At 40.3% G+C, this 16404-nt stretch overlaps 1 protein-coding gene across 3 annotated transcripts in view; it reads right to left on the bottom strand.

The window, feature by feature from the left end:
- dpp6a (dipeptidyl-peptidase 6a) overlaps nt 1-16404 on the bottom strand; it is a 413973-nt gene that overhangs the window by 208241 nt on the left and 189328 nt on the right. Inside the window, exon 1 of one of the 3 annotated variants that reach the window (XM_065294631.2) lies at nt 7242-7611. The exons of the other annotated variants lie outside the window; for them this stretch is intronic. Within the exon in view, the coding sequence (XP_065150703.2) occupies nt 7242-7298 (57 nt within the window). The 5' untranslated portion in view covers nt 7299-7611. Of the gene's footprint in view, nt 1-7241; nt 7612-16404 lie in introns of those variants that run through there. 3 annotated transcript variants of the gene reach the window in all.

Below are 16404 nucleotides of genomic sequence, written 5' to 3'. Positions count from 1 at the left end.
CCCTCTGTGTGCTTCAAACGACCTTCTCCTCCACTGCTGTAGTTGTCACTGTCCAGTTGTCTGTCATATACGGCCATTCGGCCAAATGTCTCAGAAGTTAGTGGGAGTAAGAAAATGGCAGAAAATTTCTGACGTGTGGAAGCACTTTGGCTTAAAAAAAGTACAAAAAAACTCTTTTTTTTACATGTTTGATAAAAAAAATGTAGCGCAACATGCAATGTATTGTATTGTATCGTATCGTGATGCATTTTTATCATGGGCCATGTATCGTGAGATGTATTGTATCGTGAGGCCCTTGCCAATACCCAGCCCTAATCGGGATATGAATCATATCCCCAGATTCTTGCCGATATACCACCCTAATGTAAAGCTATGGTCTACGATTTCGAAGAGTGTTCATTATTAATAACCTCGTTTAGATGCTGGTAATGGTTCTAGAGTAAAATCCTAACAATATGAAGAGAAAAAAGAATGAAAAAAATATATTCACTCTATTGAGTGTACAGCGGCAGAGAAGTTGACCAATGTAAGCTGTCCGGCCAATGTAAGCTGTCCGGCCGGACTGCTCTCATCCAATCCCCGCTCCACTTGAAACTCCACCTTGCACTCGTGTCTCCACCCCACCGCACCCCACCCCGCCCCCTCTTGCGACATGAAATTTCTGACAGTGTATGGTAGCTAGCAAAGTAGCAACAGCTCAGAAAAAACAAACCGACAGCAGCAAGCGGCCTCTGCTTGTCCCTACAGTCAAGGTTGGAAGAAAGAAAAAAGTCTGTAAAGGAAAGAGCAGAGATAAAAACGGAGACTCAAACGGCGGACTCAAAGTCGAATTAATATAGGGTCCGCCATTGACCGTTGGAGGAAGCTTCAGGGAGATATGGGACTGAAAACCGACGCTGACACTGCAGACTTTTGGTTGAGCAGGTACGCATTTATTTATACTTTTATGGTGTGAGGTGTTACATAAATATCTTTATATCAGTCTGACAACATGCTTATGCTGCCGGTCTGCATTGGAAAGTTAGCCGTTTAGCATCACGTATCACAGATCAAAGTAATTATTATATTTCTTGAAGTGCTTGAATATATTTCAATAGGCCTAGTGCAGGGGTGTTCAAAGTCGGTCCTGGAGGGCCTGTGTCCTGCAGAGTTTAGCTAAAACTTCCCTCAACACACCTGCCTCAAAGTATCTAGTCTGCCTAGTAAGACCTTGATTAGCTGGATCAGGTGTGCTTGATTAGGGTTGGAATAAAACTCTGCAGAGACACCGGCCCTCCAGGAACAGGAGTGGACACCCCTGGCCTAGTGGGTTTCTGTTAAAGCTGATCGGAATTTGAACAAGATGCGCTGTGTGCTACTATAACAACAGTTAATCAAAACCTTAGCAATACTAACTAATAATTATTGCGCAATTAATGTGCGCTAGGTAACACTTTTGACCAGGGTAAACGAGGCTCAGGAGGGGAAACGTATGCCAAACTTTGTTGTGAAAGTAAATGACGTCAATCAGTCATAATTGTAAGTGTTCATTCCTTCAAGCCTTTATGTGTTTACTGCTCGGTAAATCTCTGTTCCGATGTTTACTACCGGTGATCACAGCTTGACTGAGTGACGTTGTTCAGGTCGTTTCCCGGTGGGAGGGATCAGGTAGCACAGAGGGGCGGGAGGAGTTTTTTAAACCTTCCCAACCGTCTCAGGCTTTCTCGATCGATTTTCAACATCGAAGACTACAGCTTTAATGAACGGTTGAAACTATTTATTCACCAATCGAATCAATCAGAGCTTAGTCAGTGAATCAATCAGAGTAGAGGTCATCAGTGAGTAAATCAATCGGAGATAAGTGAGTGAAACGCATAATGCATAATCGTGTACCGCATAAGTTGTGAAAGCAAAGTGGCCAAAACTCAATGTGCAACGCCAAGCTTTAGCGAGAAGCAGTGCGTCTTGGACGTGTGAGCGCTGAGGAGAGATGAAATCAGCTCAACTTTATGGAAATGAGCTATGACATGATTCGGTGGCAACCAATTAGAAGGCAGAAACCAATAGAAGTCATCCGCAGCTTGCCATATGAGAGGATTCCAGAAAATGCATTTTATCGTCAGAGCATCCACTAATCTTTTTCTATAGCGCCGTTGGCAGCCAGAACGTTTTATTGTTTTGTTTTTTTGACGCTGTCACCGGTGGCGGTGTGAACGTACAGTAACTGAAAAAGTGAAAGTGATTTTCTCCACATTTAATAAGAATTGTTAGTCATTTTCATAAAGACTTAGCATAAATAATGCAAGTTATTGACAAATTGTTGACAAGTTACAAGTGGGTTAGATCATTACCTATAAAACCAGTCGTTTTGACTGGCATGAGGTGATTCATATAAAAGCAATGACAGAACCCAGAGCTGTTAGTTTAACTCAATTTAGCCATGGTAGACTAAAATGTAAGGCCTTCATGTGATGATTAAAATCATTAATTAAATATAACACTATTATTAGCAAAGGATAAAAATCAAGCAAATATTATGATCTTTTTTATTAAATTAAGCATAGATACAGTAAAAAAAATATATATTTGTCAAGAGTGGGGGAAAGAATGACAGAAGTGACAGATTATTTTTAATGACCGTGTGATCAGCTATCAACAAAACTGCAAAACACTACAAAAATTATATTTCATTCACAACTTCATAACTTTACTGTTTGTTAACTGTAAATGAACACCGCTATTATGTTGTTTTTAATTAATTTAATGTTTTATAAAATAAAAAAGTTAATGATTGTCATATTCTCTAATCATTTAATTATCAAACACTAACATGTTGTGTGTAAAATGTGTTGCTGAGCCATGTTACACATGCAAGTGTGCATCAGGATAGCACCACCTCCACATAATTTTGAGTCAGGAAAAACCCTGTATATGTGTCACCTCCATAAATATTGGAACGAAAGCACGCTTTGTGGTATTTTAGCTGTTTACCAAAATGTATTCCAGTTACAGACATAGTGAATATTGTAACTCCCTCTTTTTAAAACGGCCAAAAGTAATGGAACAGTTGACTTAAAAACTTTATACAGGTATGGGCTATTTGTTAAATCATTTAAAGCATGTTAAAGGTCTGGAGTTCATTTTAAGTGTGGGATTTACATATGGAAGCTGTGGCTGTGAACACAAATACTGCAGTTCAGGGAGATCTCCATGCAAGTTATACAGTTAATATTTAGGTTTCTGAAACAAAACAAAAATACATCAAATAGATGTCAGGAACCTTAAGAGTGACCAGATCAACATTCTGACTAAAAACACACTGGTGAGCTCAGCCACATAAAAATCCTTTACCCTCTCCATGATATAGAAAAAACCCTTCACAACATGTGTGAAAAAGTTATCTGAATGCTTCTGTCTTGTGTTACATCACCAAAAAAACTCCAGTGACCCACCCAGTCCCTTTGGAAGCCATGCATAGAAATGCATTTATCTCTCTGATGGATTTGTTGTGTTTTTGAAACCTAAATATGGTCTGTATCACTTGTATGGAGATGTCCCTTAACCTTTTTATTTGGGATCACAGCTTCCAAATGCAAATGTCACACTTAATATGAACTCCAGACCTTAAATAGGCTTAAAATGATTTAGCAAACAGCCCATACATGTCCATAAAACAGTTTTAAGTCATCTTCTCCATTACTTTTGTCCTCTTTAAAAGGGGCAGTTACATTTTAAATGTCTGTACCTCCTAAACCCTTCAGAGAATCTGAATGTGAATACCCTCTACGTAACTAGAATACATTTTGGTTAACAACTAAAATAACACAAAATGTGCTTCTGTTCCAATATTTATGGAGGTGACTGTTAATGCACTATTACTATGTGCACATGTACTGTATCACATCTACAGCACAATAAACCAGTTGATGCAGATTTCCTCTTGAAGTGATTATTTCTTTTGGATATGTGGCTGCTGTAAAGTGAACAGAAGGTCTATTCTTCTTACTGTCAAAGTTTGCCTACCCTTGACATGTTCACCTGCCCCCTTGCTGCTATCTCTTGTGGGAGCGCCCACCTTTCACACTGCTTTTTTGCACTTTACTTTGTTCCTGTCAGTATTGCCTGTGGCTGTTTCTGTTCCTACTGCTACTGTTCCTCTCCATTGAAATCAAGTACAGAAATGTCACGGTAGCCTTTGGTTAAGTCAAGTCATTCTTCGGCAAAAACGATTTACACTTTCTTGTTTACATTTATTTTTAATGTGAAATATCATTGTCATTTAAACATTACATTGTGTTGGGCAAACTGGATAATTAGTGTAGTTCTGAGGGTAGGGATGGGACGATTACCGGTTTCACGATTAACCATGATAAATTGTCCTGACGGTTAGTTTTATCGTTTAAAATGTAATTATCATAACAACCGTGTTTGATTACCGTGATTTTGAAAACTCGCGGTAAATCCTGTCCAGTCAGAATCAGCTTGAGGCAGGCGCGCGCTTGCAACATTGTTTTTTGCACGAAAAGGCGTGGTGGAAGGCAGTAACAGGTGCACTGTGTTTTAATGCGTTGCTTATGTGTGCATTTGATGTTCTTATTTAAGGTACTTGTCATTAAAACAGGTTCATACATCTCAGGGCTCCATGTTAATGTTCATTTAATGCAGGGGTGTCCAATGCGACCAGTCGATCGTAAATGCAATGCCGGTAGATCACACATAAGTTAATAACTGTGTATGCTGCTCCACGCCTCCACGAGCTTCGGAAAACAAATTGCCAAATTGGCATTATGGTCTTAGAAACAAGTCTTTTTGCGTTGCTGCGCATTTCTTCTCAAGTGTGTTTTTATTATGCCTGCCCGCTGCAGCGGAGTCGTCTAACTTCCGAAATTTGGATGCACATTCTTGCCTTCATGCAGGGGTTGATCCACACGCACGGTGTATGTGCGCGCGATCGATCTATCGATCGACCGAATGAGAGAGAGAGAGATGTTTCTGATAATGTTGTCATTTTCTAGTTTATTTCATAAAAACCGCATCTCCGCTATTTTCTAGTTTATTTCATCAAAACCGCATCTCCGCTATAAGGAGTACTCGGCATGTATTTAAGGATTTTTTTAACTCCTCAAAAAAGAATGGAGTAGTGGTGACCCCTAAATTCAACGTAGAGATAGTCCTCCTAACACACATTTAAAGTGTTATTTAAAAATTTAACAGTGTTTTGTTAAAAAAACAAAATAGGCTGGACACCCCTGATTTAATGTTTATGCTTAAAAAAGTGCGTATAGCTGCTAATTGTATTTGTTGTTTGCTGATTTTCAAAAATAAAACTTGTTAAAATGTTTTCAGTGTGTGTATCAGTTCTTTTTGAACATTTACATCTCAATTTAAGAAAACCATGATAATATTGATAACTGTGATAACTTTGGTCACTATAATCATGATCTGAAATTTTCTAACCGTCCCATCCCTATCTAAGGGTCCCATGAACACTACAAAAATTGAGAGTGACAACCACATTTAAATACAGATGTGAATCCCCTAAATGTTTGTTCCATGTCTGTAAGGAACAATACTTAATCCCGAAAATGCGATGATTGACACAGAGGTAAGCATGGCAACGTTTTGCCGTCACGCATGGTTACTATTCACTGCTTTGACTAAAATAATATTACAGCATAATGCACAAAACCTCCATCTTGGTGTTATATTTTGACAGAGCATTTGAATTTATTTTAGATTATCGTGGGATTTTTGTTCGCTGTTTTTCATGTGCAAGATCTGGCAACAGTAAACACTTGCACCTCTGTGATTTACTGCACCATGCATACACCCTTTTAGGCATTTATTTTTTTCAGAAGAGAGAAGTATCATTTCCATGCTGCAAGTTTAAATATTTCATCAACTAGTTGACTACACACTACGCAGAATTTCTGTAAATTCTGTTGTCACTACTTGCATTTTGCAGAAATGATTTTGTTAGTAGAACGCAGTTGTCACGCCCGTAAATTAGTGAACTCTGTGTGTTTAAGATTAAGTATTAAAGGTGGAGTGTTAAACGTTTTACGGTAAATGTTGTTGATATTTCAAATCACCAAAACAAACACACCCCTACCCCCTAAAGGATCTGGACGCTCATTTGATAGCCCCACCCCACACATACAGTACATTCTCAACCCAGGCAAAGACTATGGCGGAATTTGCTGTGCTAGATGGCCGAGCATATGATGTTGTAAATGAGTGAAAGCAATGAGTGTTGCTTTAGTGCTCCAGGTCGGATGTGTTACTGCGTTTTAAACGTGTTAATGGTTTTGCACCGTTTCACATGGAGGGCGATGTTCAACACCCTGCATAAGAACAAGAGGTCAGAATGTTGCTCAAAGACATGCAGTAGCAAAAGTATAGTGTCTTTGCGTGACTGACTTTTTTCACCAGTATTTGCTAGACCCCCATAGAGGTTTGATAAAACTGAGCACTTCCTATCATTAGTAGACACACCCCTTACTGCTGATTGGTTACAAGTGTGTTTTGGCACTCCCCGAAACACTTTTTGTCCAATACCGCTACCCCCCCCCCCCAAAGGTGAAGTGACAAGTTGACAACCACTTTAACTGCAGTGTGTATGAGGCCACAGTCTGTCAAATCACAACATTATCATCAGGTGCACTATATGGGGGTTAAATAATAAAAATAATGTTTTAGTTATATATATATTGTTAACTAAAATCATATATATAGTTTTAGATATAGTTATGACATTTTCTTAAAAAATTACAAAAAATAAGTTTTCAAAAATCAGTGATCCAGAGATATAATACCTCACGTTAGTTAACTTGTACACAAATTATATTCACGTTTGTGTAAACAACTGTATTTCTAACTGTGAGGTAATATGTCAGAGATAAACAGCAACACCTATAAACTTAATAATTCTACATGTTAAATGAAGCTATAGCCTACTCTGTCTGTTGATAACTTTAAACCACTACTAACTGCAGTTAATTATAACAGATAAGAAATAAACGTTACCTCATCAAAAGTCCTCTGGTGGTATTTCTGGTGCTTACTGAACACATTTATAAAGTGCTTTTGGGTCAGATTTATACACTCCCTAACGCGACAAACAACGTGAAAGCAGTTTACCATATCATATATCATATACGGTCGATATGTCATTAATATAAAGTATTTGTCAATTACTAATGTCAATCTTTATTTTATAATAGGTGAGTTGGTATTAAAAGTACAGTAAATGACTTCAGTACCTGGTCCTGCGGTTGAGCTGCTTTGGTCGATATATTTGACTCCTTTGCTGTGGTCATGATAACAAATTACAACATACAGCAAGACACATTCAGTTTCTGACGCGACCGGTGGTTAGACGCACAGCAGAGAAGATGCTGATGGGAAACCGGCAGAAATGCGGCAAAATCCCAGAGAGAGGCGAGATTTGATCTTTCTGAGTCCTTGTTGAGGATTAATGCGACACTTCTGCAAAATTACAGAAAGAGAGAAAGAAAAGCTGGAGAGAAACAGTCACGGAGAAGCACCGATCATCGCCTGGCAAACGACACCGGTCGACTGGTGCACGCGAGCTTTTCTTATACCCTTTACGCTCTTGCCGCCTTTTTCATCTCTGCCTGCGAGCTCCAAGCGCGCGCGCGCACACACACACGCGCGCTTGCTGCCTTTTCGCCCTCTGCCTTGCGCACAAACAGAAAAGGCTGCAGGTGTGCGCGCGCCCTTGCTCATTTACAGATTTACTGATCACTATCATTTGTACACAAAGCACAACTTTTTGATGGCAGAAGTTAAAGGGCATGCTTATATTTAACTAATGTCACGGGCTGCGTTTCTCGATAACGTCGTCTCTTAACACGCTATGAAGACCCTTAAGGTAAACATTACCTACAGGTATAGCCCACCTTTTCTAGGCGTGTTTTCCGAAACAGTACCTTAGCAGGTTTCTTAAGGTATTTCTTACGTACGACGTTACCAGGTGCTGTCCATGGCGATGGTGCTGAATTGGTTGATATCGATCGCTCAACAATCAATTGTTCACGTTATGCAATAGGTACTTCAATGAGATAGCGGTGTTCTTTATTAAAGAACCATTTTAGAAATAGTTAAAATAAAATTTATTTGGACTATCTTGTAAAAATATTTCAAATTGCAAACAACTAAATCCACCTTAGATATTTTATTTTATATTAAACCCGTCCAAAACCCAGTTCATGCATTAACTTATCCTATGCATCCGCTAGTGAAGGCACTTGAAAGGATAATTTAAATCAGGGGTTCCCAATATGTATTTCGAACAGGGGAATAAGGTGGGTCGTGCAAACAACTAAAAAACAGTGTTTCTACACTTTAAATATAACAAAATTATGGTTAACTTTGCAATATTTAAAATTGTAACTTTCAGATGTGGTCATGTGATGGTCATGTCAATAGTTAAACTAGAAAAAGAGCATTAAATTCAAATGAGCTTAATTGGCATGGCTGTAAATGGTACAGTGTTGCCAAAGCATTAAACACGTATTACCTAGGGGAGAGCAGTGGTGAAAAAGTAAAAGTTTTTAGAAAAACATACTTTTTAAATGTAATGTTTTAGACAGAGATATAGTGTTGTGTGTTTAATAAGTCAAAAGTGTGATCTATCAATACTAGGTGGAATTTTGAACAAATGTAAGACTTCAGTATAATTTCACTTTGAACATAAGTAGTGCATTGCTACTTTCAACCAGCTGGGACAAAAGTAACACACAGGTGGGTCAAAAGAAGCACAACAGAACAAGATAGATTTTTGTGTTACACTTAAGTAAGTATACATGACTATGACCTTGTTATCAGTGTTGAAATGTAACGAAGTAAAAATACTTTGTTACTTGACTTAAGTAGAAATTTCACGTATCTGTACTTTACTTCGCTATTTAAATTTATGTCAACTTTCACTTTTACTCCACTACATTTTCTAGATAAAATATATACTTTTACTCCGATATATTTCCACTAAGCATATTCGTTACTCGTTACTACAAAATAAAATCAGAAGAAATGTGTTCAACCTCAAGGGAGGTTTTGGCGAATCAGTGCTTCTAGATTGCATTACGCACGCTCCGCACACTCTCGCTGCGTCCCAAACCGCCTACTTCCATCCTATATAGTAGGCAAAGAATACGAGAAGTAGGTCTTTTTGCCTACTATATAGTATGGAAGTATGCGGTTTGGGACGCAGCGTCTATTTTACGCACACTCTATTTTAGCGTAGTCGCCCTGTCCCAAATGGCACACTCTGGACTTGTGGTCCTCCTCAGAGTCCACACTTTGATGACATCACGTAGTCCAGACTTTAGGGACCCTTGATGCGAGTCCACGTAGGTGCACCAGAGTCGTATTTTGGGACAGACTCGAGCATCACACCGGAAATAGGTAGAGAAGTTGCCCGTCAGTGTGAACTCCTCCCTTCCGTCGTCTGATTGGTCTAATTGCCCTTTCGCAAGGACTTCTGGGTTGGCAAAGTGCCCAAAGCCTGCTGCAGTGCGGGCTTCGCCGAAGACCGCATCAAGGGGGCAAAGGAGGCGCTGATGAGCACACTTCAAAGCATAAAAATGACAGATGGGACACCCTACGGACTCGTAGACTAAGCGAGAACGCGCAATTTAAGGCCACGAGACCGAAAGTCCACATGAAGTGCGCCATTTGGGACAGGGCCGTGTTGCTAAAGGAGGAGGAAGCAACTGTAACTGCAATGAAAGCACCTACTGGAGGACCTCCCGTTATCGTAATCGACCACCCCGACGATGAACAGGGTGAGAAAGCTAACGTTATATACCCGTGGACGTATTTGTAAGAAATGTTTTTGTACATTGGAATTAAAGATTCCCGATTACCGAATAAAGTGCCTCTTATGCCTACCGAAAATCCCTTACATTTTGTAATTTAAAACTCCCCGTCCAACCTGAAGAATCACATCAAGGTACGTTAAAATAATAGTTATTAAGTAAAGCCACAATGTCAATGTGATTCAACATTAGTTATCATAAGCCGTATTAGATCATTATCTGTCTAATGTGATGGCTAGACGCACATGTTTAATAAACGTCAACGTTAACGTCAACGTTTCAGGTTTGAAAGAAAGTGTTAAGGACTGTATTCACGTCTTCAAAAGCATTATACGTTTTGTCAAACTTGAGATTTCCTTTTATGTTAATTAACTCAAAACTCAGTGGTTATAGGATAATGTTGTGCTAATGTTATACATTGTGAATGTACGCTTGCATTGTTGATCAAAGTCACAGTGCTTTCATTGCCACACAACGAGTTGGCATTTTTTTCTTAGTAGAGCAGCTAACTTAAAGGAGTACTCCACTTTTTTCAAAAATATGCTCATGTTTTGAAAGAAATAAGTTATTATTTATTTTTCATTTTTACCTGAAGTTCATACAAAAGTGAAATTTCTGCTTTTTTATTTGATGTCAGCTCTAAAAATATGCAGTTTGCTCTTTGAACTTAAGAGAATTGTGCCTGAGAAGTCCTGGAAAAATAGATTTTTATTTGATGATTGAGATTAAGAAGATAATGGGAACCCTGAATATGCTTTACTATAAGAAAGCCACAATAAAGTTCACAATCAAAGTTCTAACCGCTTGCTTAAAAAAAAAAAACTTTTTACTTTTACTTCAAATACTTAAGTACATTAAATATCAGAAAACTACTTTTGATACTTAAGTACAGTATATATCAGATACTTTAAGACTTTTACTTGAGTAATATTTTAAAAGACAACTTTCACTTCTACCAAAGTCTTTTTCTAGTACAATACTTGTACTTTTACTCAAGTATTGTTTTCTAGTACTTTATACAACACTGCTTGTTATGTTATAACATATTTTGTCCTTTATCTTTGCCAAAAAATAATTAAATAACATTTTCATTTTAAATTTCAGTTTCATCAAAAGCAAACCGACAGTACAAACTTACAATATGCAAACGTTTGGAAACCCCTGAAAATTTTCATGATTTTCATTTATAAATATTTGGGTGTTTGAATCAGCAATTTCATTTTGATCTATCAAATAACTGAAGGACACAGTAATATTTCAGTATTGAAGTGTGGTTTATTAGAAAATGTGCAATATCTTTTAAAAAGAAATTAGACAGGTGCATAAATTTGGGCCCCCCCCCAAAAAGTCAATATTAAGTAGAGCCTCCTTTAGCAGACATAACAGCTTTTAGATGCCTCTTATAGCCTGTAATGAGTGTCTGGATTCTGGATGAATGTTTTTTGGAACATTCCTCTTTGCAAAACATCTCCAGTTCAGTTAGATTTGATTGTTGCCAAGCATGGACAGCCTGCTTCAAATCACCCTACAGATGTTCAATGATATTCAGGTCTGGGGACTGGGATGGCCATTCCAGAACATTGCACTTGTTTCTCTGCATAAATGCCTGAGTAGATTTTGAGTGTTTTGGGTCGCAGTCTTGTTGAAATATCCAGCCCCGGCATAACTTCAACTATGTGACTGATTAGTCAACATTATTCTCAAGAATATGATATAAGATATTGCGTGGAATCCATGCGACCCTCAACTTTAAACAGATTCCCAGTACCGGCATTGGCCACACAGCCCAACAGCATGATGGAACCTCCACCAAATTTAACTTTGGGTAGCAAGTGTTTTTCTTGGAACGCTGTGTTCTTGGAGCGCCTTGTTATGACCAAATAACTCAATCTTTGTTTCATCAGTCCACAGCACCTTATTCCAAAATTTTACTGGCTTGTCCAAATGCGACTCCATTTGTGTGCAGAAAAGGCTTCTTTTGCATCATTCACCTGTACAGTTTCTTGTTGTACAAAGTGTGCTAAATTGTTGAATGATGCACAGTGAGACTATCTGCAGCAAGTTGTAGATCTTTGGTCTGTGGGCTGTTTTTGACCATTCTCACCATCTTTCGCCTTTCCCTTTCCAATATTTTACGTGGCCTGCCACTTCTGGCCTTAACAAGAACTGTGCTTGTGGTCTTCCATTTCCTCACTATGTTCCTCACAGTGGACAGCGATAACTTTTTGTAGTCTTCCCCTAAACCATAATGTTGAACAAACTTTGGTTTTCGGTCATATGAGAATTGTTTTGAGGCCTCCATGTTGCCACTCTTCAGAGGAGACTCAAAGAGAACAAGAACTTGCAATTGGCCACCTTAAATATCTTTTCTCATGATTTGATGCACCTGTCTATGAAGTTCAAGGCTTAATGAGCTCACCAAACCAATTGTGTGTTCCAATTAATCAGTGCGTATGCTGCGTTCCAGGCAACCTGTAACCCGTAAATCACGACTTCAAAACCACGACTCACGACTCTGAACTGGGAGTACATCGATCTTCTACGAGTTCACAGGTGGGAAGTCACAAGTTCCAGTGCACTTTTACAGGTAGAAGGTTGTAAAAACACGGGTTACAGGCTGCCTGGAATGCATACTCCCAGTTCAGAGTCGTGAGTCGTGGTTTTGAAGCCGTAATTCACGGGCTCAAAAACCTGCCTGGAATGCAGCATTAGTAAAAGGTATTCAAATTTACAAAATGGTGCCCAAATTTAGGCACCTGTCTTATTTTGTTTTGATTCATATTGCACATTTTCTGTTAAATCAATAAACCTCTTTTCACTACTGAAATGTTACTGTGTCCTTTAGTTATTTGATAGATCAAAAATAAATTGCTGATCCAAACACCCAAATATTTATAAATAAAAATCATGGAAACTGTCAGAGGTTCCTAAACTTTTGCATACGACTGTAAATGGTTAAGAATAAAACATGTTTCAACAGTATGAACACTACAAAAGTTAAATTTAATCAAATTGGAATAATAAACATTTTCAACATAATGCAACAAGTGTTACTTTCGTCCTGACATGAACTCCTAACATTTTAACCCCATTTACTAAAAAACTCTGAGAAGGCAAACTTTAGAATGTGTTGGAGCACTAAACCTGTAAATTGGTCGCTATTGTGAAACGTAAAACGAGAAACACAATGTGTTATATGGAAAAAAATACAGCTTTAGGAATTTACTTATCATGGCTGACAACAGCTTTCTGGACCTAGACGAGCGAAACAAAGATGAAATAACTCTCTGTCAAGGGTTGCGTGCGAAAGATGCTGTCATAGTTTGAAATGCAAATGTAGTCTGGGCTCTGATAAAATCGCTTTGTTACTTTTGTCCTACGTTATTTTCGCCCCCGTCCTATATATTGTCCAAGCAATATCGCTTGAGTAGGAGTTTGATATTGCCTGCGGCCTCGTGCCTCTGGCCTAATCACAGCCGTGATGATATAGGGAATGTGAAGGTGACGTCACGCCGTGTTGCATTATGGGTCCTCCACCATATTTGCAGGATTATGTCCTATACTGCTTTATTTGAATTTGTGTGTTGGAGGCTGTTTTTGGATTTTCTGTCGAGATTTTAATAAACGTCGATATGGTTGGTCAGTAACTGCCATAGCAGGCCACACAATCGTTCAGGGGGGAAACTGAACAACGGAATAAGTTTTTTCAGCTTTTTTCCTGGAAAAACAACAAGGAGAGCAGGTGGAGGAGCTGACGAAAAGTTGCCGGATCGCATGGGTTGCCACAATCAGGAGAAAAAAATACTTTTCAAAACATCCCTGCATCCGCGAGAGTGTGTTCACTGCATTTTCAGTCATTCAGTTATTTGTGATTAATAGGGATGTAACGGTATTATAAATTTCGTGGTATTGCGGTATGAAATTTTCCCGGTACAACCGTGGTCACATGATTCGGTAAAATGTTAGGTCTTCTGGGCAACAGGTGTAGTTTTTGTTCCGGCCAAGTGGAGCGAGTGGAGAAATGCGGAGACTACAATTCCCATAATCCCATGCGTGCCACTCTGATGCCTCTCTACAAGTGGAGCGACAATGGCGGAAGCAAAATAAACACAAATTTTAAATCTGATGTGTGGAAAATTTTGCATTCGCTGTGACAAGAAACGAGAAAGGACAAAATGTGATGGACATACAAAAAACGAGTGTGAGTAAAACCATGAATGAGGAGAGTGTGTATGCCGTTTCTCAATTAGAAGGCAGCCTCCTTAGGTCGCATATGCAGGCTGCATCCGTCATTACGCGCCTGGTGTATTTAAGTTAACTGAGTATTACATTCGCAAGTCATAAGCGTGTTACAACAATATACGATTAAATAAGAATGATAGTCAACTTGAAAAATGTTAATATTCAGAAATAAGATGGTCTTCAGGACGTATGCAACCTACAAATGTGACCTATTCGGTACCTTAGGCACATAGCCAGGCCTTGGGTACAAGAAATCCTTAACCATCCCGGCGCAAACTCAAGACATGTAGGGGAAACTGACAGGGCCTGAAGGTCGCCCACCCTCATCAGAGAAGTGACTGGCAGCAGAAGTACTGTCTTAAGTGCCACAAACTTGACTGGAACGGTCTCAATGGGCTCAAATGAAGCCATGGATAGCCCCTCCAGCACAACGGCCACGTCCCAGGCTGGAACCCAGGGACGGACTAAAGGCCTCAGCCTCCGAGTGCCACGAAGGAAGCAAACTACCAGTGAGTCTTTCCCTAAGGGACTGCCCACCCAAAGGGACATGGTAGGCCGATATGGCCACCACATACACCTTCAATGTAGAAGGAGATAACCCTGCTTTGAACTTTTCCTGTAAAAACTCCAAAACTGTACCGATATGGCAGTTTACAGGGTAATGCAGGTGTTTGCTGCACCTGGAAGTGAAAACTCTCCACTTAAAGGCATAAAGCTTCCTTGTGGAGGAAGCTCTGGAGTGAAGAATGGTTTCCACAGCCTCAGCTGAGAGACCAGATTCTATGAGTCTGGCCCCCTCAGCAGCCAGACCCACAGTTTCCATAGCTCTGGGTGTGGTGAAGAATCGAGCCACCCGCCAGAGAGAAGAGATGCCTCCTTATGGGTATTTCCCAAGGTGGGCCGTCGAGGAGGGACACCAGGTCCAAGAACCATATCTGGTTCGGCCAGAGCAGGGCTACCAACAACAGGTGGACGTTGTCGCAATGAACCCTCTCCAGAACTCCTGGGAGCAGAGCGATCGGGGGAAAGCGTACAGATGTAGCCTCGGCCACGGCTGAACCAAGGCATCCAGTCCCAGTGGTGCTGGATGTGTGAGAGAAAACCATAGCGGGCAGTGTGTCATCTCTGTGGACACAAACAGATACACTTCCGCCTGGTAAAATCTCATCCAAATGGACTCCACCACCTGAGGGTGGGGGCACAAAGGACGTGAACACAAACCCCCCTGGTGGTTGATATACATGACTACCGACGGGTTGTCTGTCTGGACTAACACATGAAAGCCCCGCAGGTGAGAGATGAAACATCTCAGAGCATAGAACACCGCCATCATCCCTAGGCAATTTAAGTGCCAGCTGAGCTGATTGGCTTTTTCAAAATCCGTGCGCCACATTAACTTTCCATAATTGCTCCCCAGCCTGTGGGAAAGGCATCTATTGTCAACATAACGCGACGATACTGAGCTCCCAACATCAGCTCAGACAGATTAAGCCATAAGCGACGTTCTGTGTCTAAAAGAGCTCCCATTGATCTACCCACGGCTCTCACAGTCTCTTTAATCGCCCTGAGTGACACATTAGTGACTTGATGAAGCTCTTTAAATATATCTTTAAACCCCCGCCTTGTCATCTAAGTCTTTAAGCATTTCTGCTTGGTACACCTGCAGGACAGCAAAATTTCTTTGCCCACTAGAGAATATGTTAGCCTAAACGTTTCAGTGGGAAGCGAAGGTGACTTCAAAGATGATTTTGTGGCGGGGGAGAGGTAGCTCGTGAGCGTCTGCTCCACCTGGGGCATCTTCAAATATCCATGTTCACCCTTCCACACAATGTTCGAAAACACGGTGGCGTATGAACACGGGCTGAATATGGAGCTTTTCAGGACCTCAACAACTGGCTGCGGAGATCAGGAAAGAAAGGCATGTTGTGCTGCGAAGGTTGAGGTTTTTGTTTAAAAAAACATTAGTCTAACATACTCTGGGGACAAGTGCTCTGTATTTATAGAGCTAGTTGTTAGTAACAACCTCCAATAAGTCATCGAACGTGGGGGACGAATGAGAAGGCTCCTCAGTGTCCACCACGTTCACAGACATAATATCGACCTCATCGGATGAGGAAAAATGTATGACTAGGCTCCCGCTCTGGGCGGAAGAAGCCGCAGCCCGGGATTCCGAAACCAGATACGAGGCACTAGGTACTGCGGGTGAGGGCTGAGAAAGGGGGAGACCTGTCTCAAGCCCCTCCGTGAGATCTAGTTAAGTTCGCCACGATTGCAGCTTCCGCTCTGCCTCAGCAGCAGTGGGTCCCGAACCGTGAGGAACATGTGACTCAGCACCCTCCTC

The sequence above is a fragment of the Paramisgurnus dabryanus genome, chromosome 22 (assembly GCF_030506205.2).
Source record: "Paramisgurnus dabryanus chromosome 22, PD_genome_1.1, whole genome shotgun sequence".
Classification (NCBI taxonomy): Eukaryota; Metazoa; Chordata; class Actinopteri; order Cypriniformes; family Cobitidae; genus Paramisgurnus; species Paramisgurnus dabryanus.
The sequence above is the reverse complement of the archived record's forward strand: the minus strand, read 5'-3'. Positions and strand labels throughout refer to the sequence as shown.